Source organism: Asterias amurensis, chromosome 11 (genome assembly GCF_032118995.1).
Source record: "Asterias amurensis chromosome 11, ASM3211899v1".
Classification (NCBI taxonomy): Eukaryota; Metazoa; Echinodermata; class Asteroidea; order Forcipulatida; family Asteriidae; genus Asterias; species Asterias amurensis.
The window spans coordinates 15,098,338-15,124,503 of record NC_092658.1 but is presented as its reverse complement, the minus strand read 5'-3'; the positions used below and the strand labels follow the sequence as shown (position 1 = coordinate 15,124,503).

The 26,166-nt window shown below is 39.5% G+C and overlaps 1 protein-coding gene across 1 annotated transcript; it reads left to right on the top strand.

Moving 5' to 3' along the window:
- Nucleotides 1-363: 363 nt before the first annotated feature.
- On the top strand, nt 364-24,894 carry LOC139944702 (uncharacterized). Its single transcript, XM_071941784.1, has 4 exons — nt 364-1,380; nt 6,373-6,529; nt 11,594-11,717; nt 19,835-24,894. The coding sequence occupies exons 1-4, from the start codon at nt 1,137-1,139 to the stop codon at nt 20,189-20,191; spliced, it is 882 nt and encodes a 293-aa protein (XP_071797885.1). The 5' UTR covers nt 364-1,136; the 3' UTR covers nt 20,192-24,894.
- The last annotated feature ends 1,272 nt before the right edge of the window (nt 24,895-26,166 follow it).

The following is a 26,166-nucleotide window of genomic DNA, read 5'->3' as shown; positions in this document are numbered from 1 at the left end:
AACATCCCGAAAAATTAACTCATCATCAGGCTATTTCCATAGAGAGTCACCACACTGCATTCATGGTTTGTGTTTTCGATTACAATTGTGAAAGCAGGATAGGAGAGGTTTGAACAAAATCTTGGAAGTTAAAAACATAATCAGTGTTTGTTGTTCCGTGTATACTTCTGTAAGTTTTTCAATCACAAGACCCCTCCCCGCCACCAACTCGGTTGATTCAGAGTTGCTTTCAGTTGATTCAGAGTTGCTTTGAACTACCCCCTCTTGTGAATGTTAGCTTGTCTGTGAAAAGAGGGTTCGATGTATGGCTATGGGTCATAGCATAGTGGAATAAGAGTAGGCTATTCGTCTAGTGGTTATTGTTACGGGCTTTTCGTCGCATGTATGGGCATAGAGCCGTCATCTTCAACAGATGGAACGGTTAACAATGGATGGAGTGTAAGCTGCGCCGCTAGCACACAATGTGCACGGAAGTTCAAGGCAATGTGGTGTGTTCTTTGGTGATATTTTAACTGTTGGTGTTTAGAGAACGGTGTCCTAGCTATGGGCAAATACAATGAGCTCTCCAATCACGATTGGTATGTGGACGCCCGTGTCCAAGTGACTGTGCAGTTAACCATGGTACAATGCTGCCAACCATAGGTACCAGTAGGCATCAGTTTCCCGCTGGGATATCTAAACGGAACGACTACATCTAGGTTTTAAAACATCGTATGTTCTTTGACAGTTCAAAGCTATTATGCGTGTTTGCATGACTTAGTTTGGAGATACCAGGTGTATGATGTACTAAGCGTCACCAATGCAAGGAAATACTTTGGCCGGCTACATTTTGGACCACACGACACCTACTACGATCACGATCCAGCTACCACCAAAAGTCACTCTGTGGACCACAATGATCATGGAATTTCTATAGTAATTCATTGAGAAGCACCGTGTGTTTCATAAACTACAGCGCTACTATCCAGTTTGTGTTTGCTGAAGTGACACTGTGGAACTGTACAGTGAACTTTACTAGGCCTACCGGCCTGAACTTTGAGGGTCGAGTTTGACCAAAGGACATTGGATTCGGACTCGGAACTGGCATCCATGCTTGCCCTCTCCTTTTTTGACAGTTTTGTCTTTTTGTGTTTGCTATGCCACAGCGTGCCATCTGTATTCTACATGCCTTCGGCCTGGTGTGTTTTCTAGTTTTAAGTATCCTTACCCGATCGACATTTTGCCAGACAGCGGGCTGGCTAGCCACCGACTACCCTGACCCGCAAGCACAGCCGGGAGCCTGCGGGTTTTCAGCGGACCGGTCGGCCACCGTGACGCCCACAACAGACCTCAACGTAACTTGGGTATGTGACCCGGACAACGTTCTCACCATTGACGAAGGTTTGTAGTTACGGGGCTATATTTGGAAATAATTCTCTTTTCTAGGAAGACGAAATTTAATTAAGGTAGACTTATGTTGTCAGTCTTACTACACAAACCTTGAGGGTATACAGTATTGTTCATGAATGACATTTCGTAAAGGTAAAAACGACTATCAGTCATTAACCAAGAAATATTCTACAACATAATTGTATATAACAAAATGCCCCAAACAACAGAGCAAGTGTAACGATGTGCTTCCTAAAATATACCAAAAGGCCATCCATTTTGTACATGCCTGCCAAATTGTAAATTTTGAGGTCTCATCTCCTCAACACAACAAAACACAATTGTGTTGATGAGCATATACCAACAATTGAATACTAATCTTTAGTGAAAGATCAATCTACCACGAGTCAAGTTTAAACACAGTTTTTTTTTAATCGCTTGGTTTAAAAACAATGAACACTATTGGTAATTGTCAAAGACCAGTCTTCTCACTTGGTGTATCTCAACATATGCATAGAATAACAAACCTGTGAAAATTTGAGCTCGATTGGTCGTCGGAGTTGCGAGATAACTATGAAAGAAAAAAAACACCCTTGTCACACACACGAAGTTGTGTGCTTTCAGATGCTTGAGTTTCGAGACCTCAAATTCTAAACTTGAGGTCTCGAAATCAAACTCATTGAAATCTACCTCTTTCTCGAAAACTACGTCACTTCAGAGGGAGCCGTTTCTCAGAATGTTTTATACTATCAACCTCTACCTATTACTCATTACCAAGTGAGGTTTTATGCTATAGTGTCCACAGCCTTTAACAGAATGTGTGCCACAGTCATTTTGTTAAAGATTATTATTTTTTCTTCCTCCATGGTTTCATGTTTAAAATATGATTTATTTTGTAGTCCTTATTATTATCTTGTGAAAACATGCTCAAAATAATTATGTGAACGTGGCGCAGCTCAAATTTGCTCAACTGTTTGTTTGATGCTCAGTGTTGCAGAGCTAAAACAAACTACTAAAGTATAATTGACAGTTTTCCCACAAGGGCCCTTTATCTTTAACTGTAAACAGTTAAACATCATCTACAATAACACTGTCATGTCAATTGCCTCCTTTGTCAAACAAACAAGTACTTCGTGATAGTAATAAACGACGTAATCCGCACTAATCTGGTGGTTATTTTATTACCGCTATTTGCAAATGCTATGTCTATTGACACTTCAACAGTCTGAAACATGGACAACACTGCAATTATAGCAACACCATCGCGTATTAAACCATTTAATGCTCGCATCTCTTTTGAAATTCACTGACACTAGCGATTTGGTAATAATGGAGCCAAGGCATGGTAAATAATTGTTCATTCTTATAGGTGTGATGAGATTGTACCTTTGATGATACAAGCATGGAATTTGGAACTACAGCAGTCAGAGTATGTCATGAGAAAGATATTTGGCTATAGGGCCATTCATTGCATAAAATTTGCTTTGACAAAAATGTTCATAATGCAATGGCCCGCTAGCCATATTGTTCGTGACATAGTCTGATGGTGTTCCAAATTCCGTGCTTGTAAACATCAAAGGCACAATTCCCCCACCAATTTCCCCTGTCTGCCCCACCAGTGGACCTATTGTGTGCCTGAATGTCTGATCCGGCATTGTTCAATTCAAAGCAACGTTAATTATTTTCCAAATATCCTCATCAAAACAGTAGCCTATATGTATATATATATATATATATACAGTCAATAATTATAATGAATGTGGAGGCGCGTTCCAAACAGCTGGACATGTCAATGAACAGCCTACAAAACCAAACAAAACAACATCACTACAAAAGACAAATAAACAACAAAAACAACTACAACAAATACAACACCTGTTATTGAGTAAATTGTGAATGTATTTCTCCCTCAAAATACTACAAATTATTGTGCTGGTGGAGTGCCGAACTGGATTTCAAGGAAAGACCAATATCTCATCAAGACGACTCTCTTTATGTCGACCGATAAGACAACTTGCCTAATACAAACTAAAAACGGGGCCTGACCCATTTAATTTCTGGAAGAGAATCCAGGTCAACATCCCTTTTTAAATACCAGTTTCCTGGTCAGCCTGACCAGAAAATTGGTCAGTTCCCAGAAAATTGGTCAGTGACCAGGGGTAAATTCCGACCAGGAAGTTTGTAGAGTGAAATGATAAGTTGACCTCTTAGTTTCAGAAATTCGTCTCGGTGTCACAAATTATCTTGCCACTTCTACCCATTCCATTATAGCCTTTTTGGGATAATAAATTAGTGGAAACTATAATATATTTGTTTGGCATACACAGACAAATTTACCCAAACCTGATAGTGATATAGTGTCATGTGTCCACCATAACTCAGAATGGCTTCACAATGAAGTGCCACTGACATGATTATTGTAAAACTTTATTTTTGAAAAGGTATACACAATATTCCAGCAAAAGTTCATTAGGCTAACATCAAATGAGTCTGTTGTTGCAGATTAACCTTGGCAAAAAACCTTTCCTTTCTATTATTTGCCTTCTCTTTTTTTTCTTTGGTTGATGAAAGGGGTTGGTGAGTAGGGTACCGTAATGAAAGAACCGAAACCAATTATTTTCCTCTATAAAATAATTTATTTGAAATGCGTCGCTGAACATGTACGACAGTACTGTTTGCCCTTTGGACCGTTCCGACAGCCATTCACACGTTTACTTACCTGGACACGACACATATTCAGCTCATGAGCCTTGGAATAACAATTCTGAAGAGTTTACTAAAGCGAAGATCATGAAGGCTGTTCATAAAACAAATCTTGTTCTTGTCAACGCCCACATGTGTATTTTGTTTTTTATCAGTCGCTTAAACGTAAAAGTTGTTTGGTATGCATATTGTTTCGGTTTAATTGTTGAGCTGGCCGTTTTTTAAAAAAAATGTTACCGGTATAAACCCTCTCCGCTCATCCAGTGAATTAGTTACGTTAACATGCGGTGATAGTGGAGAAAATAGCGTTTGAGATATTACTGAAAATCCGGAGAGGTTCTGTCCATGCATCGGGAAGAATAATACGCAATTGGAATATATAATCTGAGAAGCGCTACTGCCAGTAACACTTCTCAGATTCAAATTTTGGGGGATAATAAGTGATACCGTTTTTCATATAACCGCAGTTCTTTGACGTGGACAGTTTTTCGACATTATATTTACGTACACAAAGCTAAGTAAGTTTTGATTCTCATTAACTTAGGGGCCTACCGAACGTATACAGATCGTTTAAATTAAAAGTATATAGACATGTTTTTTCCCAGAAAACTTCCAACTCTAAATAAAGACTTATCGATTGGGCTAACTGTCTGCATTGCTCTTTGGTTTGACAAGGCAGATCTAAGCTAATTGTCTCGGTCCGTGTCAGCTGTGTGGACGGATCAGAACAGCAAACAATCAAATTATCTTTCTAATCGCTATTCAATTACAACTTGACCTATTATTTCACCGTGCGCTGGTTAAGTAGAAGTGTCATATTTGGTTGTGGGTGGAAACAGATGCTACGGGAGCTGCTTCACGTGGGAACGCCCATCAATGGTCCCAGATTTTTTAAGTTGCCTTAAAGGCATTGGACACTGTTGGTATTTACTCACAAATTATTTTTTAGCATCAAACTTGGTAACGAGCAACGGGGTGCTGTTGATATAGCATTGTGAGAAACTTTCGATTCGATAGTACAAATCATTTTGCGAAGCATTCCACTTCGTAAGTAGTGAGGTTGTGTAATGCCCCAACATTTGAAGTTGAGAAGCGTTACTGCAGAACGCTTCTCAATGTGTGTACTCTTATATTAGGAATTATTCTTCCTGCGTGGATATATTCGCTCCGTATTTTCGGCGATATCTCAAAAACGCTGATCAGCAGAGTGGGGGTTCGAATCCCCAACCGTGACACTTGTGTCCTTAAGAAAGACACTCTTAACCATTGCTTCGTCCTTCGGATGGGACGTTAAGCCGTTGGCCCCATGTGTTGTGTAACGAATGTAAAATAACCCAGTGCGCTTATTGAAAAGAGAAGGGGTTCGCCCCGGTGTTTCCTGGTCGTGGCTGCTGTATGCGCCGTAGCACCTTGTAAACCCTTACACGGTGCTATATACATTTCTGAAAGTTTGTATGTACTTAGCGCCTTGAGTACCTTGTTTGGTGGAAACGTGCGCTAAGACTTCGATATTAATAATGTTCACATGTTAGGCATTGTATATATCTACATTTTTATATGAATACAACATTCGAACGATTTAATAAAAAAACGAAGGTATGCGTTGCCTTTAATGATTATGTGTGACCTATATGCATAGCAATTAATTATCCGTAAACCGTATGTTTGTCTTCACGAGCCGTGTGAGTTTCCAACCATCTGCGACCATGTAGGCCTCCTTCACAATGCTGCATATAACCATTTACCCCCTTGCACCGGCCGCCATCTTTGATGGAACATACACGAAAGTTTATCAATAGCTGAGAGTCAATGGTTGAGACGATGGCGGTCAATTACGTCACGTTTTCCCTAAACAACCCGGTAGCTAATTTACCGTTTGTTGTTCATGTCTTTCACTTGTCCATTGTGTTACATCAAAGATGCCAGCCAATGACGTCATGTGAAATCCATCTACTGTTTCGTTCCATTTTTCCCCAAAACAATCCTGTAGTTAATTTACGTTTTGCTTTGTCCATACCTTTCATTTTTCCATTGTGTTACATCAAAGATGGCGGCCAATGACGTCATGTGCAACCCATCTATTTGTATTGTTCCATGTTTCCATAAACAATCCTGTAGTTAATTTACGTTTGCTTTGCTCATATCTTTAACTTTTCCATTGTGTTTCCATTGTTTTTAATGACGTCATGTGAAATCATCTATTCATAGGCATAATAATTTGTATTGTTCCATGTTTCCCAATGTATCTCCTGTAGTAAATTTACCTTTTGCTTTGTTCATATTTTTTTTCCTTTTCTGCAGCCATTCTCTTGGACAACTTCCTCAAAAGTATTTTCTACCAATCGCCCTGTGACTGCAAGGTGGTTAATAATAGTTGCACAGGTGGTGACGTCCTCCCATCTGGGTACCTGATCGGTGTAGCCGTGGTGGATAGATTGAGCTTTGAAAATTACGAAGGGTAAGAGGTTACGATTAATTTTTGTTAAAATAATTGCTCAAAAAACTTAATTGCAAACTTTCTACAATCTACAGACTCGATTTGATACCGGGTACCATGGGTTTTGACCATCGGGGCTAAGGTTCAACAAGATTCTACATCATTTAACCAATTTTTTTCATGGTTCTTTTGCAACTTCGATGACCAATTGAGTCAAAATTTTTACAGATTTGTTATTTTATGCATCTGTTGAGATACACCAAGTGAGAGTATCGGTCTTAGGTCCATGCCTTTAAACACTCATTCGACTCTGATATATCCGAAATAAATTAGTCTGGACCCTAGATGAAGGTTTTTCCCCTCGAGTTTTTGAGTTCCCATCAAGTCTTATTATGATCAATGTTTGGCGAAGGAAAAACACACGGACGGTGCCAGCATAACCGGTGGTTATAAACAGTGTTCGAGTGTGTGTGTGGTCAGTGCAGTGTTTTATCACGAAGTTTGTTAAGCTATGCTTGAAGGATTGTGATCAACATGTGCGCACTTGACTCCTCACTTGACTCCTCGCGCACGCGTTCTTGTACATTGTGTTGTTGCCATCTTGGTTTTTTCAACCGGGTTCGAGATGGTGGCCGTATTAAAGGGGGTGCATCCCATACTAAATTAACTCCCATAGCATAGAGTGCAAAATGTTGAATATTCAAAAATACACGTCAAATACTTAGAAGTCTCACAGCTTTTTACGGTAAATGGGAAATTATATAATTGACTCTTGAACTGTAACTGTAATCGTCTGCTCAAATCATTATGGGGAGTCGCAGTGTAATTTTGTAATTTTCTAAACGTCTGAGCATCAGTCTTGAAAGATAACCCGAGGCCACACCTCCCACCAAATAGAACCACTTATATTTTAGGGCCTATGTCATCCAAAACACCTCAAGTTAGAAGTCAACAACCCTCAGGCCAAGTCACAATTTGAAAAATATTAACACTGTGTCCCTTTTCTTGGGTTCTCAAATCTGTCTTATTTATAGAATATTTTGAGGGCATACAAACAAAATAATGAGTTTGACGCCGCTGTTTCCTCCACATTTAATTGGGGTGCAACCGTAAGACGGTCAAGATGGCGTACGTACGTAGTTACGTCAATGACACGCTATTACCTCAGTATTCCTTCTCAGTTAGTTCTCCCACCCTCGTTGCTAAGTTACTTAGGTCCCATCGCCCAAGAATGGTGCTACTAAGCCGGTGCCGTATCACATGGGACACGCCAATTTGCTATTTGCGTCCCCGCATTTAAGGTGTCTGCCGCAACGGGGCATGCGAGTGCCTCTCACACCTTACTCGCTGTCGTAGCAAACAAAAATAATGTAGTTTCCGCACTGCTGTATCTACACTCAAAATGACTACATATAACCTGCTTGACTGGTCATTCTTCATTGCGAAGTCGAAGCAGTTTATCTCATCTTGAGTGTGCAGTCGGTTAATCCAATCTTAAATCAAATTCCCGCCCGATCTAAGAATTTTTTACAGGGTTATGATTATTCCCAATTCGTTTGGAGAGTACGAGGAAACGTAACCTCATAATCCGCATTGGACTGTTATGCCTCAAATAATAGTGAATTTGTACATCGAAGCTGAAAAAGTAGGCCCATGTGCATGACAATACACCCAAGAAACATTATGAACAATTTGCAATGAAATGTATTCACTCTGAACTCCTGATCTATGCTTTGAATAATGAAACTAAAAACGAGAAGGCCTACAGTGCACAAACTGTGGTGTAAAAATTGACACAATGGGTGTTATCACTACAACGCGTGTGTGTGAAAATAACACCAATGTAAATTGACTTTTTATTTTGCAGAAAGAAGTGAATAGTATGGTGTAAGTTTTGATTATCTGTATAATGTGGCAACACTCATCGTGTTGAAGTGTATACAAACAGTTGTTTTGCCAAAAACGAATATTGAGGGGTTTTAAAATCACAAGTCACCAAAGAAAACCCACGCACTTTAACTCATACCCACGATCCCAGGACATATGCCTTTTCTTGATTCATCTCAACCTCTTGGGAAAAATTGACGCAGATTCACAAAACCTCGCAGGTAAACTGCTGTGACCGGGATTCAAAAGCCGCAGAGGCTGTCTTAATCCAGCTGTACATGCACAAGACGGACATTCCAAGCTAATCGTGTCTTGTACATAAATAAGACGTGTCGAGTTGACGTAAATTGTAAATATTTCATGTTGTTATCAAACTTATGGAAAGAAAGGGTCGCAGATGTTTTCGCGATGAGTGGCTGTGTCTTGCCACTACTTTGCTTCCTATGCAGACGGCTATTTTGACACGCAACACTCTTCATCAAGGTATGGTACATTGGACATGGACAAGCCTGTACTCCTTTCACACTATCTTCGCACTCTCCCAGGAATGTTGCTCTTGGTTTGTCAAGCGATGACACATAATAATATCATATCAGAGGCAACATACACCAGGTGCATTTGAGTTGCACACCTTAATCATAGAGTAGACATCTTTTCGTGTACACATGTATATACACAGACCTAGCCTGAACATCTGACGTCACACTTTAAGGCTCGTGAATTACGCCAGAGAGAGTGGCCTCAAGTCTAGGTCAATTCCCGTCCATAATCACCTTACAACTACATTCAGAATGCAGGCGACCGAACGTGCAGCTGCCAAACGTCAACTCGGTCCAATCCAAAAATATATCCAATGAAACCATTGTATCCAATGAAATCACTGGTTCTGAAAAACAAGTAGGGCCTACCTGTCTTTATCCTTGCGGATAAATACAGGGGACCAGTCTTACACAGATCAAGTCCAAATTGATGGCTTCTACAGCGGCTTGACCACATTTTGAACATGAGACATGGTATACAGCTTAGCTGGTAACCTTATTCTGGTAAGCATAATGTTGTTATGCTCAGCTACTTTCACATAGCTCAGCTGTGTGAAATTGAGCTCTGGCACATGACATGTGAACGCCATTAGGCAACTGGGGCCTAAAGTTCATCAGCTGACACGTGCCACACGTGTTGGGAGTGGATTTCAATCACCGCGCCGGACAGTTCCACGGTCAGACCATGACCTGGGGAGCCATACACTGAAGGGAATGGTGCTGAATAAGTAAATAGTCCATTTCCAACGAGAGGGAATGGTGCCGAATAAGTAAAGAGTCCATTTATATGGAGGTAATGGTGCCGAATAAGTAAAGAGTCCATTTCTACGAAGAGAATTGGAGCCGAATAAGTAAGAGTACATTTTCATCATACACTCAAACACCGGAAAAACTCGAGACGAAACCTGTCAATACAGCTATTCAAATTTTCCCCCTTATATAGAACGTTAGTCCATAACAACTCGCTCATTCACGATCTAATTATTGATCCTGATCTAATTAATGATCCTGATCTTCCAACCTCATGCCATTTGAAAACCAATGCACCTTCTGTGTCAATATCGAGGTGTCACCTCAGTAACGAAGTCTCCCTGCCAGCGTGTATAATGTTCACGTTTTCCATCCATGTTCGTTTTCGATTGGGACCGTTACAATCTCCTTATATGTCATTTTAACACGGTTTAAGCAACGGTCATTTATTGGTTTAAGACCGTGCCATTCTCGCGCTCAATTAATTTTTTTAACCATATTGGTCACTGATTACAATGAAGGGGAAACAAAAAAGACAACAAAAACCCAGAATGGCTATACTGTTGACAGTGGACACCTTCGGTAATTGTCAAAGACCAGTATTCTCACTCGGTGTTATCCTATGCATAAAGTAATAAATCTCTGAAAGTTTGGGCTTAATAGGTATCGAAGTTGCAAAAGAGTGGTGGCAGAAAAACACATTTTTTGCACAATTAATGTGTGTGTTTTCAGATTCATTTATCAAAGGCTGCACGCCAGAACTCTTTCTCAGATTCAAATATTTTTACGAAATTACCTCTTTCTCAAAAACTACCCTTTGTTCAGGAGGAGTCGTTTCCCACAATGTTATTATACTGTACCAACAGCTCTCTGTTGCTCGTTACCACGTTTGTATGCTAATTATTATATAGTTTAGTAATAACCAATAGTGTCCAGTTCTTTCACAAAGAACTTAGGACTAGTCCTAACTTATAAGGACTATTCCTATAGCAGACATTGAAAACTTAAGGCTGGTAAACTTAGGCTCGTCAAGTTAGGCTCGTCCTACCTGGGATGTGAGATAAGACTAGTCTTAAATCTTTGTGAAATCCACCCATGGAAAACTTAAGGCTGGTAAACTTAGGCTCGTCTTACCCGAGATAAGACTAGTCTTAAATCTTTGTGAAATCCACCCATGGAAAACTTAAGGCTGGTAAACTTAGGCTCGTCTTACCCGAGATAAGACTAGTCTTAAATCTTTGTGAAATCCACCCCTGTATCCTTTAAAGTCTCACATCGAGATCTAGATTGAAACGTGTCTCGCCACCCTATCACCTTGACTGTTTCTCTATATAGATTCTCTGCCCAGTGTGAAATTCCCGAGTTTATTAATCAATGATGGGAGGTCCTATTCCTGACTGCGTGTTTACCTTGACTCCAAGTAAACTTCACTAATAATATCTCATCAATTGAAGAAGTGTGCACAACCATTAAACGGCATTTAAAGGCACTGGGCACTATTGGTAGTTACTCAATGTTAGTATAACAACTTGCTTGGTAACGAGCAATGGAGAGCTGTTGATAAAATAAAACATTGTGAGAAACGGCCCCTTTAAAGTAAACCTAGTCATTGAGAAAGAGGTAATTTCTCACTCAATATTTAAAGAGTTTTATATTTTGTTCGTCTGAAAGCGCACAAATTTGTGCAACAATTGGGTGATTTTTCGTTCATTATTTTCTAGCAAAATTGTAAATCAATTGAGTTCAAATCTTCACAGATTTGTTAGTTTATGCATGTTGGGATACACCAAGTGAGAATACGAGTCTTTGACAATTACCAAAGGTGTCCATTGACTTTAAACATTTTATGGTTCCAACCAATTCAATTACGGTACTTGGTTTTGATATCCCTTTTTAATTTGTCCACCAGGAGGGATTTCCAACCTATAAATGTTATAGCTGGAGACTTCGCCAAGGCGACCAGACTGAATTGGTTCTCTAAGCAGGGATGCGATGACTCTGCTGTGGTCTTCTACTCAAGATTCTCGAACGAGGTATGTACGGTGCTCTAGAAGTGCCATTTCAACTTCTTGAGATCCTTAGACAACTTACTGCAAGATCAATAAAACTCAAAGTGTCGACATCATTAAATGATTTACCTCTAGATGACGACTTTCTAAAGTAAGATATCGTCTTCCAAATATATTTCTCGGGGGTTGTATTGCTTATTTTATTCATTGGATTGGTGGTGTAGGGTTGGGGCAGTGGGCGTTAACCCGCTATTTGGCATGGAGTTGCCATTGAGTTGCTACAACAGTCCATCAATGGTTCTTCACGGTTGATCAGTGCCCGTTACGGATGCCCGTTTTATACGGATACCCAATTCGTCCAAGAAGTTCACGTTGTATTCCTTTATGAGTTATACCATACTATTGAAGTTATACCATACTATTGAAGTTGAATTACTATTGGTAATGCTCGCTACCAATTTCTAATGAGAAATAATTGTTTATTCGTGACGAATAAGTAACTCTACGTTACAAACTTTGTATATTTTGATTCGTTATTACGAATCTGTATTTGTCTGTCATTTAAGAAATACTTGGAAAATGATCTGTGATTTGTTCATGAATGAGTTAATCGTTATTACAAATTACTTTTTATTAGTCACGTCATTAGTTTATAATTGGGAACGAATGTGTTGCTCAGGCAGGTGCAGCTAAAGCAATTATAACGCGGACGTGATCGTGTTGTTTTAAAACAGTGTGGGGTCAATGCTCTAACCTCACAACAGTCTCGGTTTGCAGAAAAACAAATGGCAGCATATTGACAAGTATTCCGCATCTAAATCATTAGTCAAGTGATTCTATACTTTGAGTTTACATATCAAGCTGGTGAGTCGGAGACCCGTTGTGGTGGTTTCAACTTTCCGCTGTGTTCAGTTTTCCGAATTACCAAATACGGTAGCATTACGTCATGAGATGCCTGCGCACAGCAAGCGAAAGCAGTCCATTTTTAGTGCCGTATTGAGTCATCTGTCACCCGCCGGTAGCTGTCATGGCGGCGTCCACGTATCGAGCACAACTAGCGGCAAACGCGTGGATCGTATGAGTTGTTTTTTATGCAAGCAGAGTGTGACCTACCTAAAGTTGTACCCATGAATACATGTAAAGATGGGGCAAGAGATTATGTGACTACACAGAAAAGAACCGTAATATAAACAATTTGGGGTCACTGCTGAGAGAGCTACAGTACTCGCCAGGGTACTCGCGGCGGTATCTGACAGGTCACCCGGAAAACCGAACACGCCGGAAAGCTAAAACCGTTCGAACAACGTGCTGATATGTCCGACTACGTCACCCGGAAAACTGAACACGGCGGAACACTGAAACCGCCACACCGGTGTGTTGGTCCCGACTCCCGTGTGTTGTGTAACGCACGTAAAGGACCCAATGCATTTACCGAAAAAAGAAGGGGTTCGCCCCGCCCTGTGTTCCAGGGTGGATTTCACAAAGATTTAAGACTAGATTAACTCGGGTTATGACAAGTTTACTCGTCCTAAAACTGAGGACCAGCCTTGCGTTTTTAATATCTCCATAGGTTAGGACTAGTCTTTGTGACCCCAGGTATGATTGGCTGCATATTGCGCCATATAGCACCTTGTAAACCATTACGGGGTATTATATTAAAGGAGTAGGTCTCATAATTCAAACGTAGTCCCACAAACCTTGCAGGGAAATACTGAATGTTGGAGCGTCACTGAGTGACTGATGTGAGCGCTAGAACTGATGTGAGCGCTACATTAGAAGCCACTATTATTGAACTTCAGCCCGAACCAACTAAAAACTGGATATAAAATGCAATTACTACACCTATTGTTCTTGTTGTTGGTATTCTTTTTGTCCAATTAGTTAGTGTTCATAAGTGACATAATGTTTTCCCCTATAGCTTTCCCGCAACACGTAAAAACCTCTTGATCCCTGTGGTGCCCCCACTCCCAACAGTCACCCCCGACTGGCACCTTGTAACGTGTATGAAATAAAACATGAGAACGATGTTTTCAACATAACATAAAGCGAACGTGGACGAGGTGGATTCGTGGTTGTATACGAATACAACATCACTTCACAGTCTATCGATATGTTATAATTTGACGGATTACACTTTGATTAAAAAAATTAATAAATAATGTCGTCGTACAGACGAAGGTGTGGAATTATGCGGGTAGGGACTGTATGTAGCCAAACAATAATGTTCAGTGTGGATTTATTCGATGTGATATTTTATGATGCTTCCATGCAGTACATTTTTGCCCGCATAATGGAATGAGTAAACCTTTATTAAGGTGTACCCTTTGTAAAACCCTTGTAATTGAATGGGTTCTGTACGTGAGGTTATGAATGACACAACATTCATACAGGCATAATTATACGTTCATTCACAATGTTATGCCGTGGATTAAAAAAAAACTTACACCATTCGGGTGTGCATCTATAGTTATTATACACGATATTATGATAGGCTATGTGCAGTTGAAGAAAAATATTCAATTGCACACCCACAAATGAATTTATGGCATTTTGTTTTTAATTAAACAGACCACAATAAACAAATGTTATTTCGCATGACTTGCATGCAGCGCAAAACTTTTCATAATTTCGGGCAGGTTAGTCTGTTATCATGCAACAAGCAATATTATTGTCTATAACTTTTGATGTTGGTTCTCCGGACTCAAGTTTACGAAGCCTTTTTAAAGCAGAAATGTTGCTTAGCCAATTTCTGTGCTAGGCATAAAAGTAACGGGGCAATTGTCAAAACAGGTTAAACTATTATGACATTTTGGCTGGTAAGCTGTTTCGGCAAAGCAATATTTGCATGTGCTTAGCTGCAACTTTGCACGTCTCGCTCTTTAAGGGAAGTTTCATTAGCGCAGGTGTGTCGGCGCAATATGATCGCCTGCATAATGTATCTCACAGTGACTGCTCTAAATTCCGACGCCCCTATATTCCGACGCCCCTATATTCCGACTCCCCTATATTCCGACTCCCCAATGTTCCGACAACGTGAATATAATATGGGGTCAGGGTTAGGAATAGGAAAAATACTCTGGGGTGTTGGAACATAGGTGTGACGGTCGGAACATGTGTGAAACCGCATCACCCTCTACTTTCTTGCCACATCCGGATTCATTGACATTCATGTCAAGCACAGTTCGTGTGTATTTCCCATAGCCAGGTTAGGTATAGATGGATTAAACATCAAGTCATCGGCCGCCATCTTTACTACATTGAAAAGTGCACCGTACACTGCGCACTACTCTCAGCCAATGATATAGCCTTTCACGCGTGCACATTTCATCAAAGATGGCGGCCAATGAACGGGTCTAAATTCAACACAAATATTATTTTATAGATACGTGTGATTTTCTTTTTGATGATATCAACGTAGCCTTTGATGAGACACAAACAAATAAGTCCACAATGACATTCACAAATTGCGTAACGGTATGTTGTGTGATATGATACTTTACTCAATGCAGTAATAATTTTTGACAAAGGGCCGCACCCACTCGGTAGTACGTTATCACCAATTTGGTGTCAATATGAAAGGTATTTTGCAAAACAAACTGAAGCTCAAGATAGTAGTGTTTTGACGCGCGTTTAGTTACGCATTTGGAATGTAGGTCTATAGTGCTTTATTGATAACCAGCGCATTCTGCTGCAAAAGTTGTAAGCAACAATTCTGCTCGGTGTGGAACAAACATTGTACATCTGGGTCAGGGTTGACCTTAGACTTGATTCAAGTCCCGTTCTCGTGTGGGAGGTCTCTACTGTACTATGGCAATGTGCGCTCGCCGTCAAAATGTTCGGAACAGGTTGGGGAATGCAGAGCATCACGAAAACACTATAGTTTTCTGGCGATGGCACGGGATAGGGACTTGAGCCAAGTCTAGGTTGACGCGTATGTCCTATTTCTGTGTCGGTAGATGTCTGATCCGGATGACGCAACTTGGAATTGAAATTCCATTTGTAATTTTGTTTGGGGTCAGCCTGACCAAAATGGGTAAGGTCCCTGTGACTCGGACTCCGGGTCAGTTTTGACCCAGGAGTATTTAGAGTGTTCTCTGTTGATCCTGAACATGTCCGAAATCTCACCACATTTTTTTGTTTGATCCTCTGTGATTTCCCGTCTAATGTTAGAATTCCATGCACTCAGGGGAGCCTATAGTCCACAGATCATTATCGACTAAAAACATTCATGACATGAATAGTTGAATTATTCTTTTCCCCAGCTGCCGCTGTTACCTGTATGGTTCGTCCTCGCTACCCGCATTGGGTTTCCAATCTGTTTTAAGTTGGCGACTTTAGCGATAATGTTACTGTTAGATTCGGAATGATCCAGTCGCGCTCCCACGTTCGATTGCACTGGATCTGAATAGATTATCTCATCAAAATGCAGTTATCTTTGGGGAGACAGGGTTTAAAGGGGATTGTAAGTGGTAAGCATTAGGCTTCACTTCAAATTAGTATAGGCGTCACATTGTTTTGAAGCTTGATATTAAGTCAATGGAAGAGGTCATGCTATCATTCGTTGGTTTTCCAAGTATACCTCATAAAACCAACCTTTGAAAAGACGCTTTGTTTTTTCAAGGTGAAGTTTTATAATCGTGAGACTTATATTTGTGTGAACTGGAATGTTTTAGTATACTGGGGACTAGCTCACCTAAGGCCGAAGGCTTGAGGCGCGGCCGGAAAGGGGTTGGACGGGCCGTGTACCTGGGGAGAGAACTCGCTTTGCGATCGATGTTCTTCACATATAATGGAGTATGTGGATGGTTTTCAATAAAGCTATAAGAGAGTTGGAAATAGTAGAGAAATTTCACAGAGTTCACTGATGAGCAGTGTTGTTGACTGGACTCGAGTCAGACTCGAGTTGCCAATTTCACTGACTTGTGACTTGATTTGACTTGAGGGGAAAACTAATTGAGACTTAACTTGATGATTTGGTAACAACCCTGCTGATTATAGGAGATGTTAAATTTGCATCGGGGATAAAGTTTTTTTTTTCCATACACCGATGCGTGTTTATACTCAGTACTTTCCCGAGTCCTGTAAACAAATATCACAGGCATGTTACTCGGGTGGGATTCGAACCCACGACCCTTGCAATTCTAGAGCAGTATCTTACCAAGACTACCGAGGTTGCCCGGCAGCTAGATGGGCATAAAAAAAGGAAAGTATACATACACAATATCGGTCAAAAACGGTTTTACATTCAAGAACAAACTTGAGGCTTTAGTGCTTTGCACGGTGTAGATAAATATTTGTTACTCAAACACGAAAATCTCATGTGTTTTTTTATAAGATGTAGTGGCTGTTGTTTTTTCTCAACATTTAGGCTAGACTAGTTTGATCTAAAGATTCGTTGGAAGGAGAACAAGTCCTCCCATCCCTAAACAGCACGATGGAATTGCAGTCTTTATTCTGAGAAGGTTCAGCACCACGTCTCCGGGGGGTAATCAAGCCTCGTGGACCCTGAAGGATTATTGCCATCATTTCTACTGATCCACCAGAGGGTTTTATCTTTCGTAAGTTGACATTGGATGAAAATTGTCCAGACTTCTGTGTGGTGGAGAGGCTCTGGCGATGAGATGTTGTTTTCAAGGATGGAGATTTATCAACGAGGCAAGAGTACCTTTGCGTAATTACAGAAGTTTTGAATCGTTGTGAAGTAGCCCCGATCTCTTTTTAATTACCCTTTTCAAACAGAATCACCGTTAGGTCTATATTATTACGTGTATTGACTGTACAGGATCTGCTCCTGGCTTTTCGGCAATATCTGAAAAACGGGACCACATTTTTAAAATGAAGTTTTCACATTATACTTATAGTTTGATCGTATAGATGTGACCTGTGACATCACAATCATGTTTACAAAAGAGCCACAGAGCCTGGACTTCCTGCAGGCACAATTTGTACACAGTCTAATTGGAAGAAAACATAAAATCTTATATTTTATGGAGATTGCACTGTCTAATTTTTATCAACTTTTGATATGCGCCATGAGCATCTTTAGATGGATACCGGCGCATTGTAAATGCCCATTATTGTTCTGATGAAAGAGGGCACATCTCAAAACTTGTCCAGCTTTTACTTTCATAACTCTTGGATTTATGTGGAAATTGTGACACAAAATGTAAAATGTCAACTTTCCCACAGGACCAGTGTAGTATCTTGCCTGCCAGAATACTCAAAGAATGTACATTGTCACCATGGTCAATACATTTACGTTTCTGCAGTATTTAAAACAGTCGAATGGTTCTAAAACCAAATATATAGGCCATACCTTGCCTTTAACCACGTTAACAGAGCTTCGCATAATGCTTCCATGAAACCTAACCCATTTCTGAACCGTACAATCGGTAATTGCTCACGGCTTTATCCAAAGCAGCCATCAGGAAATCGACTTGAGAAGGAATTTGAAGTTGTCTTTCATATTTCAAGCATTCCGAAGGAGGTACCACGTGACCTTACTAATCCGATAGGTGCCCTTGAGAAATGATCTGTCAATATTTAGAAGATATGACATTTTTCAACTGAGGGTATAGATCGTCTAGATTGCCTCAGACATGAAAACCCTTGTTAGTTGGTATTGACAATGGATGCAATAAAAATATATAGGCATATGATACATTTTTGCATGGTGAATGCTTTAATGCACCAATGATATATATTTTCTGTATCAACCAACCTTCCCTGTTTATAAATTGCAAAGGTTCGTTGTTAATTTTCAAATCGATGCCCCTTCATGTGGTGTTGTTTTCGTTTTTTGAGACAGACTGAAGACGCCCATTAGTTGAGGGACTTGTTGGTGTAACCCGATACAGCCAATTGCAAGTCAGACTGGAACAAATTGATATGTCTGCAATATCCCTGATTTTCAATCAAAAGCGACCGTCATCGTGCCCTTACACCCAAAGGGCCGATTTCCCAACCTTCGTGTCGTCTCGTTTAAACATCCGGAACAACTGGGCGGAATTTTGAATCTGGGGCTCATTATGACGCAGGGTTGCCATCTTTGAAAAGCACTACGACAGTGGCAATTTTGATGTACACAAACCGCCGGGTTGAGGAATAATAGGCCACGTGCTGCAGCCATACTGAATACTTGCAGTGTAGTCATAGAGCTGTTTTATTATATAGCTCAATGAGTATAGTCTATGGGTATTAATGCAGCCTAACAATTATAACTTGCTGCTCTTGGATGTTGGAAATTGCCACATAGGCAAATATGAGTCAAGGCCAATCATCATCAATTCATGAGATATGAGTTATCATCTTAAGTCAAATGACATCTGGGGTACGACATGCTTCAAGTGTGTGTATACACCTACACTTTATTTTTTCCGTTTGCAATTACATGTATTGTCAGGAGGTTATAGATTAGATACTTAATAAAAGTCTAAAATGTATCAAGGAAAGACACATAGCTTGTGAATGTTTAGTTATGTTATGTGCCATTTTTAAGGGCGACAATCGTTTGTAATAATGCCATTATCAAAGGAAATCATATCCATTAATATTGGCAGCATGGAAACGGGTTTATGAATGGGCGACTTTGGGACACTAGATGGTATAAGACCTACCAGGTAATCGTTCTCGGTAATGTGCGCATACTAAAGAACTACGTAATGGAAATAAACCTGGTAAGTCTGCTGCCACCTAGCGTTCAAAACTCTCCAATTAAAACATCATTTTCTTCGGCGATCGTTTCGTTGGTGAAACAAAAGCATGTTTCAAAAAAGGAGGTGAACTTATTTTAAAAGAAAGAATTAACTTTGAACTTGTAAATTTGCTGGTACAACGACGGTGCAAATCTAATTTCGGGGAGTGTTGCCTCCGAAAATAATTGTTCCAGACGTTCAAACAAGTTACTCTCCTCGTCTTCAGGAGATTTTAAAAGTGTCCAGAGCGTCCGTTCGGCAAGGCTCTCTCGCGATGCCTTTTTTATGCAAGAAATAACCGTCCCCTCCGATCCGGTTATAGAGACAAGTCATGTGCTCTCGTAATAACCACCCAAAAAGCTTTCTCTCAAAGTAAATTAAACACAATTGGCATTGAACGACGGCAAACCGTTTCATTAAGCTTCATTTCTGTTTTCTTGCCACCAGATGTATATTTCCCTCGGGAAGAAGATGGAGGAGGTCGTATCCGACCTTGAGCTAGCTAGCCTGTACGACTTGGAGCGCCACTACTTTCAAATTGCCACGACCAGTACCACCTTCGATGGTGCAGGGACCACCACCAGTGTCTCTGTGTATTTGGGCCTTGACGCCATCTTGCGCCAACTAAACGAGGCCATAGGCAACGGGCCCAGCATCTCCTCTGACGTTGTGTTCGCCTTCACCATTCCGTTACTCTTGCTAGTCTTGCTCACCGTTATGTGCCTGATTTCTAATATATGCTGTTCACAGGACATGTCCATTGAACCGACCCGGCGCAGCAGAATGTCCGAGGTCAGTAGGTGATAGCGTCCTCATCCGGCGGCAGGCTGAGGTCTTTTTGCACCAAGCGTTCCCTCATCGGCTGGCCGATGCAATAGGGGACAGTGTGGACAGTGTGTGCCAAACGCCAGGCAAGGTTAGCTTGAACATCTGACGTCACACATCCAGGCTCATATAGATTACGCCAGGAGATCTGCCTTTCTCACCTTTCACACAATCAGACGACCGAAAGTGCAGCTGCCAAACATCACTTCGCTCCAATCAAAACACATGAATAAGCTGACGTCACTGCACGTTTATCCAATCAAATCACTGTATACTGAAATCACCGGTTCTGTTAAACCAATACCTGCGGATAAAGATATATGGGGACCAGTCCACTGATCTCTATTATACTCTTATTATAATAGAGATCAGTGTGAGCTTTAAAGTGTGGTATGGGTTCAGTAGATGACAGTGGCACAACGACAGGTCAGGGGTCATCAGTAAGTGATGACGTTCTCAACGGCTCTTTAAAAAATGATACCAATAGTCAAACCGCCAAAGCTTCATCAATGTCTTCAGAGCCTGCTTACCCGAACAGTGTGATTATTAACATTCTGGTCAAAACGTTTCAGACCTGAAGGATGGTTTAAGAACCACCCATTATAAACTCGCTTTTCTATTTCAATTTAAATTCACAGTGTGTACATTTATTGGCATTGCATCAATTTTGAAATATTACTCTAAAAACTAATGAGAACATGTGAAAGGCACATCCCTTAACTGTGGATTGGTGAGCTTCATCCACTGGGGATGAGAGTGATCAACCTCGCTCATTTAAGAGCAGTTTCGTGACGTCAAGCTTCGGTTTGTGCATAAATTATTCTACTGTTTACACTCTCAAGTTTCAACACGACGTGCGGGACATAGCACAAAAACGGCTTCATTTTGGGTGTGAGATAATTTTGTATGTCCGTACTTGAAATGATTTTTACTGCTTGAATGCCATGTACATGAACTCCTGCACGTATTATACATACCCGTAAGTGCATACATAAAATTATAGAAAGACCCCCTTTTGGCCGCCATCGTAAATTGTCAAAAAGGATAATAATTTCCGGAATAATGAGCAAGTGCCTTTAATCGCATACGTCTGCTATTTCATCTCCTAGAGTATATCCGAAAAAAAATCAACACATTTTCTGAATGTCATAATATTATACACAGCCCCAAAGCAATCATATTGTAATTGCCTATTTGAGAGACGTGCGACACACTACGTGTGGAAATTCAAGCCATCCGGATGTATATAAAAATGGAAAGTGTTGTCGGTATAGTATAATGTACGTACGTTCATGTGCATATACTTTATGATCTTGGCGTCATCATCATTGATGTGTTTCCCAGCGTACACCGACTGCTGATTCTAGTTGTGATATATCTTAAAGGTCGCACACTGTTTCTGAATGCAAAGTCTGTTTGGCTCTTTTAATAAAAGATAGTTTCTGGCCTTTGGGGCAGGTTCTGGTGGATTCACCTCAAATCTTTGGGCGCTGTAAAAACTAGTATTTAGTCTCGGCAAACCAAGGCTCCACGTGGTTTCGAAAAGACCATGGTCAACCAAACAACATTAACTGTTTTTCTCCTTATATTAATCTAAAACTACGCCGCCTTATTATAATCTTGGATGTTTGCACTATTAGAGGCAGTGGACACTATTGGTATTACTTACTCAAAATAGTTTTTAACATAAAACCTTTCTTGATTACGAGTAATGGGGAGAGGTTGGTAGTATAAAACATTGTGAGAAGCTCCCTCTGAAGTGACATAGTTTTCGAGAGAGAAGTAAATTTCCATCAATTTGATTTCGAGACGTCAGATTTAGAATTTGAGGTCTCGAAATCAAGCATCTGAAAGCACACAACTTCGTGTGACCATATCTCGCAACTTCGACGACAATTGAGCTCAAATTTTCACAGGTTTCTTTTTTTATGCTTATGTTGAGACAATTACCAATAGTGTCCAGCCAGTGTCTTTAATGCAAGCTCAACGAATAACTTCCACCTAATAAGTATATTTCCCAGAACGAACTTTGACTACTCTATGTCTGTTTTACCTCTTGAACATAATACTCCATTCCAACGACCCGTCCTCAACACATCCCATGAAATCTCGGTTATCAATAACTTGTGTTGTTACTCCTAAATTTGATTCACATTGCATTTCATGCAGACTTGTTATGTGGCGTTTTGATAAATCTAAAAGTTGTAGACGTACTTTATAACGTAATTAACAAGTGCAGAAGTTACGCTTAAATCCATAATATGACGTAAAAACCTTTTTTGAATGTTCCAAAGTACTGACATCACAGTCAATTTGTTTTTACGCCATTTTCTCAACTATATAACTTGCCTATAATATCTCTCCTGGTATTTAAACTTATTCCAAAGTGTTACTTGTATATATGCAAATGGAACAAGAAGGTTTATATATGGGCTATTTTTGTACGTTGTTTTGTATTGTAGGAAGTTAAAGAACATAGTTATAAACTTTGATCACTTAGCCGCCATCTTGCTTTGTCGCTTTTCCGTTGTGACCATGGTGGCATGATGTTGGAGGACACATTGATGGTGTGACCTATCTGGTGAGGGACACAGACAACTCCAACAGTCGTTGCATGTTGGAGATTTCAAAGTCGACACTTAAAAAAAAACCAAGGAGGCAAACCAAGACAGCAACAACAACAACACAACTCCTCCACCTCATGTTCTCCACACGGCTTGAAATCTTAATGAATTTGAGCCTTGAAGTGTGGTGGAAAATTTTCCTTTTGTGATTGAAATACGCAGTAATATTCCCATAGCATAGACGGAGATGGGCAAACAAAGATGGCGACATTGTTTGTTAAAAGTCTATACAATTTTGTTTATTGTATTACTGATATAAGCGTCTGGTTATTTAATAATAATTGTACAACGTTTTTACGCTGTGATGGAATGCATAGTGGTATGTCTTCAATGTTACTCTAACAGCGCTATACAATTAAGTTATTAATTGCTATGTTTACACTATGATAAAGGAGCTTTTGATTTTAGGTTTTTTGTGTTCGGTGTATAATCATGTCTAACTTTAGTAATGTGTTGTAAGAAAGCAGTTTTTGTTAAATTGGTATAAAGTTGTATTTCTTGTGCAACCAATGATAATGGTTTATCATTTTATAAAGAAACATAGGTCAGTGCTTCACGTCAATACGACTTTAACATGGGCCTTGGAAACAAACCCATCAACTAATAATAACCTCATGCATAATCAATTGCATAATGCCAACTTGTATCTTTTATGCACATTTCTTAAGATTAGACTCCAGGATCAAGAGGTTATGGATTTGCTCAACTCATTGGCTATCTTGACATTCAAAATACAGTTTGAATCAATATGTGATAGAGATGAAATTATAAGCAGCGTGTATGAGACCTACTCGTGGTAAAGCTTTCCATAGCTTAAAGACAAACTGCTCCTTTCGGGCATAATTCTTTTGAGTGAATTGCGTCACGGATTGCCACAGCAACCATAACCATGGCAACAGAAACATGGCCTTCCATCAGCTAATGTCTGTTGTGTGTGGTCGTTACCTATGATAGTATAGGCCATCAGAATTATGATCAAACCTTAATTTGCACCGTATGTTTTTCCCGCAACGACGTGTTAGAAAATGAGGTAATAACCAAATCAGATGATCTGCATTATTAGTATCAAATTATGAGGCATGATGGTGTGTTCAAAAAAATAAAAATAATGTGAGTTGTTTATTGGGTGGCTATCGTAAGGATTGTGTCTGCTAAATATGAGGCACATTAAGGAACAAAATCCATCGAGCCCAATCACACTAAATCAATTTGAATGAATGCTGCTTTGCATTTTGCATATCCTGATAAACCATTTATATAATAAGTTTTGCATCGAGAATAAAGAATATTATTTTTTGTTTTTACCCTTAAACCGATCTGTCTTAAAGGAACACGTTGCCTTGGATCGGACGAGTTGGTCTTTGAAAAGCGTTTGTAACGATTTGTTATGAAAAGCATATGTTTATAGAAAGATATTTTAAGAGTATAAAATAATAATCCACATAATTATCACTCGAAATTGCACGGTTATCCTTTAACGTCACGAACTAACACGGTCGGCCATTTTTTCTTTTTTAAGTTTTGACTCCACAAAATGGCCAACCGTGTTTCTACCAGAAAGTACTGTGACATACAATGCTTGATAAAATTGTTGTCATGTGTGAAATCATGAACCACAGTGTGATGTCATCAAATTATAAAACTCGGAATCTCTTTAAATGAGGTCTGTATACTTTACTTGTTTCAATATAACGATGAACTTTGCCCTTTTCCATGTAAACAATGTTGTTTGAATAGTGTTAACTAATGGAAGTCTATCAGTAAAGTAAGGATAGTTTACCACTTGTCTTTTTTAAATATTTTGTATGCAAATTATTTTGTAACCATTGTCAGAATTGTTGTTTTTGGTTCACTACGTTCGAGGTTCGATGTTTTGATGGGACTACGTATTAATAATGAACGATTTGATTTTATATATTATTACAGGCATATAAATTTGCAGTCGGTTATACATTTTTTTGTATTGAGACTTCACTATGGGTTAACTGCATATCGATATTATAACGAAGTAAATTGAAGGGGATTTAATACAATGATATTAATAAAAAAGGTAAATAAAATGCGTTTGATTTCATTTTGTTTTCGGACGTGTTTTTTGTGAGTGGAAGTCGGTATTATTCAACTTTCCCATAATATAAGTAACCATCTTTTGTAACAACAGCAGCAGCAGTAGCAAAAACAACAACAACAACATCAACAACAACAACAACAACAATAACAACAAAACAGATGATTATTTTTGTTTGTTAATAAATTATAAAAAAATAAACAAATTAATTGGACAAGCTTTAACAAACTAATGTAGTTGTATTTTTGTAGAATTGTTCATACAAGAAGCATCCACATTTCTATGCAATAATTATAATTTATGCCTTTACCACATCGTCAAAAGCATACCAGCATAAATTATTAACAGCTATGTAAATGTATCATTGGCTGATATGAAATGGAGATAAACATTAATACACTAGGATACCTAGTCACTCGACTGAAAGGTTGAAGACATAGTCCGTATTGGGAACGAGGATCTATGAAATACACACCACATGATGAGACAGACGTCCCCATTCTTTTGTTTGGGCACTGGCCTTGGCCCAAATTTCATAGAACTGCTTAGAACTAAAAAAAACTTAGCATGATATTTTTGCCTTGATAAAAACATGATTACCAACAAAATTTCCACATGATTTTCAGGAAAAGCAAGAAAAAAAACAGCTAAATACCAGTAACAAACAATATGCAACAAATGAAAATTTTGGTTGATAATCTTGTTTTTATAAAGGAAGGAATTTCATGCTGAGCAAATTTTCAGTGCTTAGCAGCTCTATGAAATTGGGCCCTGGTGATCAGTCTTTTTTTCTTTGTCCTTTTCTTCCCTCCTCTGTGCTTTTTAACATGTGTCATGCGCCTTTGATAATAGTGTATAAAAGGGGCGCAATATAAATTTTAAAATATTATGATGAGCTAACCATGGGCTCAGCTGCCACAGTCATCACAGCTGAGCAAAATGACAAACCCTTTATTAGCTTGGACGAAGAACCCACAAAAACAACTCATCTCATCCCTGTGGCATTGTTTGCAGTGGGGTAGATATCTCAGAATAATGATGAACAAGTTATGAGCAATGTATAAACGGCAATGGGGCACTGCATCGATTTTAATTAGCATGGAAGTTGTTCTCATTTATTTAGCAACCGATTTTATTTATGATTTTATGCTGATTTTTATTTGTTCCCTCCCTCCAAAAATAAATGGTGTGTTGTTTTAACTTGTTACTTGTTTTTCGTAGCCATCATTTAACCTTGTAGCTTTGATTTATTCTACAATAAA

What these genes read in the sequence shown, in the direction of transcription:
- LOC139944702 (XM_071941784.1), top strand. Translation starts at nt 1,137, where the DNA reads ATGCCACAGCGTGCCATCTGTATTCTACATGCCTTCGGCCTGGTGTGT. An exon ending in CGTTCTCACCATTGACGAAG is followed by an intron (nt 1,381 to 6,372) that starts GTTTGTAGTTAC and finishes CCTTTTCTGCAG; the next exon opens with CCATTCTCTTGGACAACTTC. An exon ending in AGCTTTGAAAATTACGAAGG is followed by an intron (nt 6,530 to 11,593) that starts GTAAGAGGTTAC and finishes TTTGTCCACCAG; the next exon opens with GAGGGATTTCCAACCTATAA.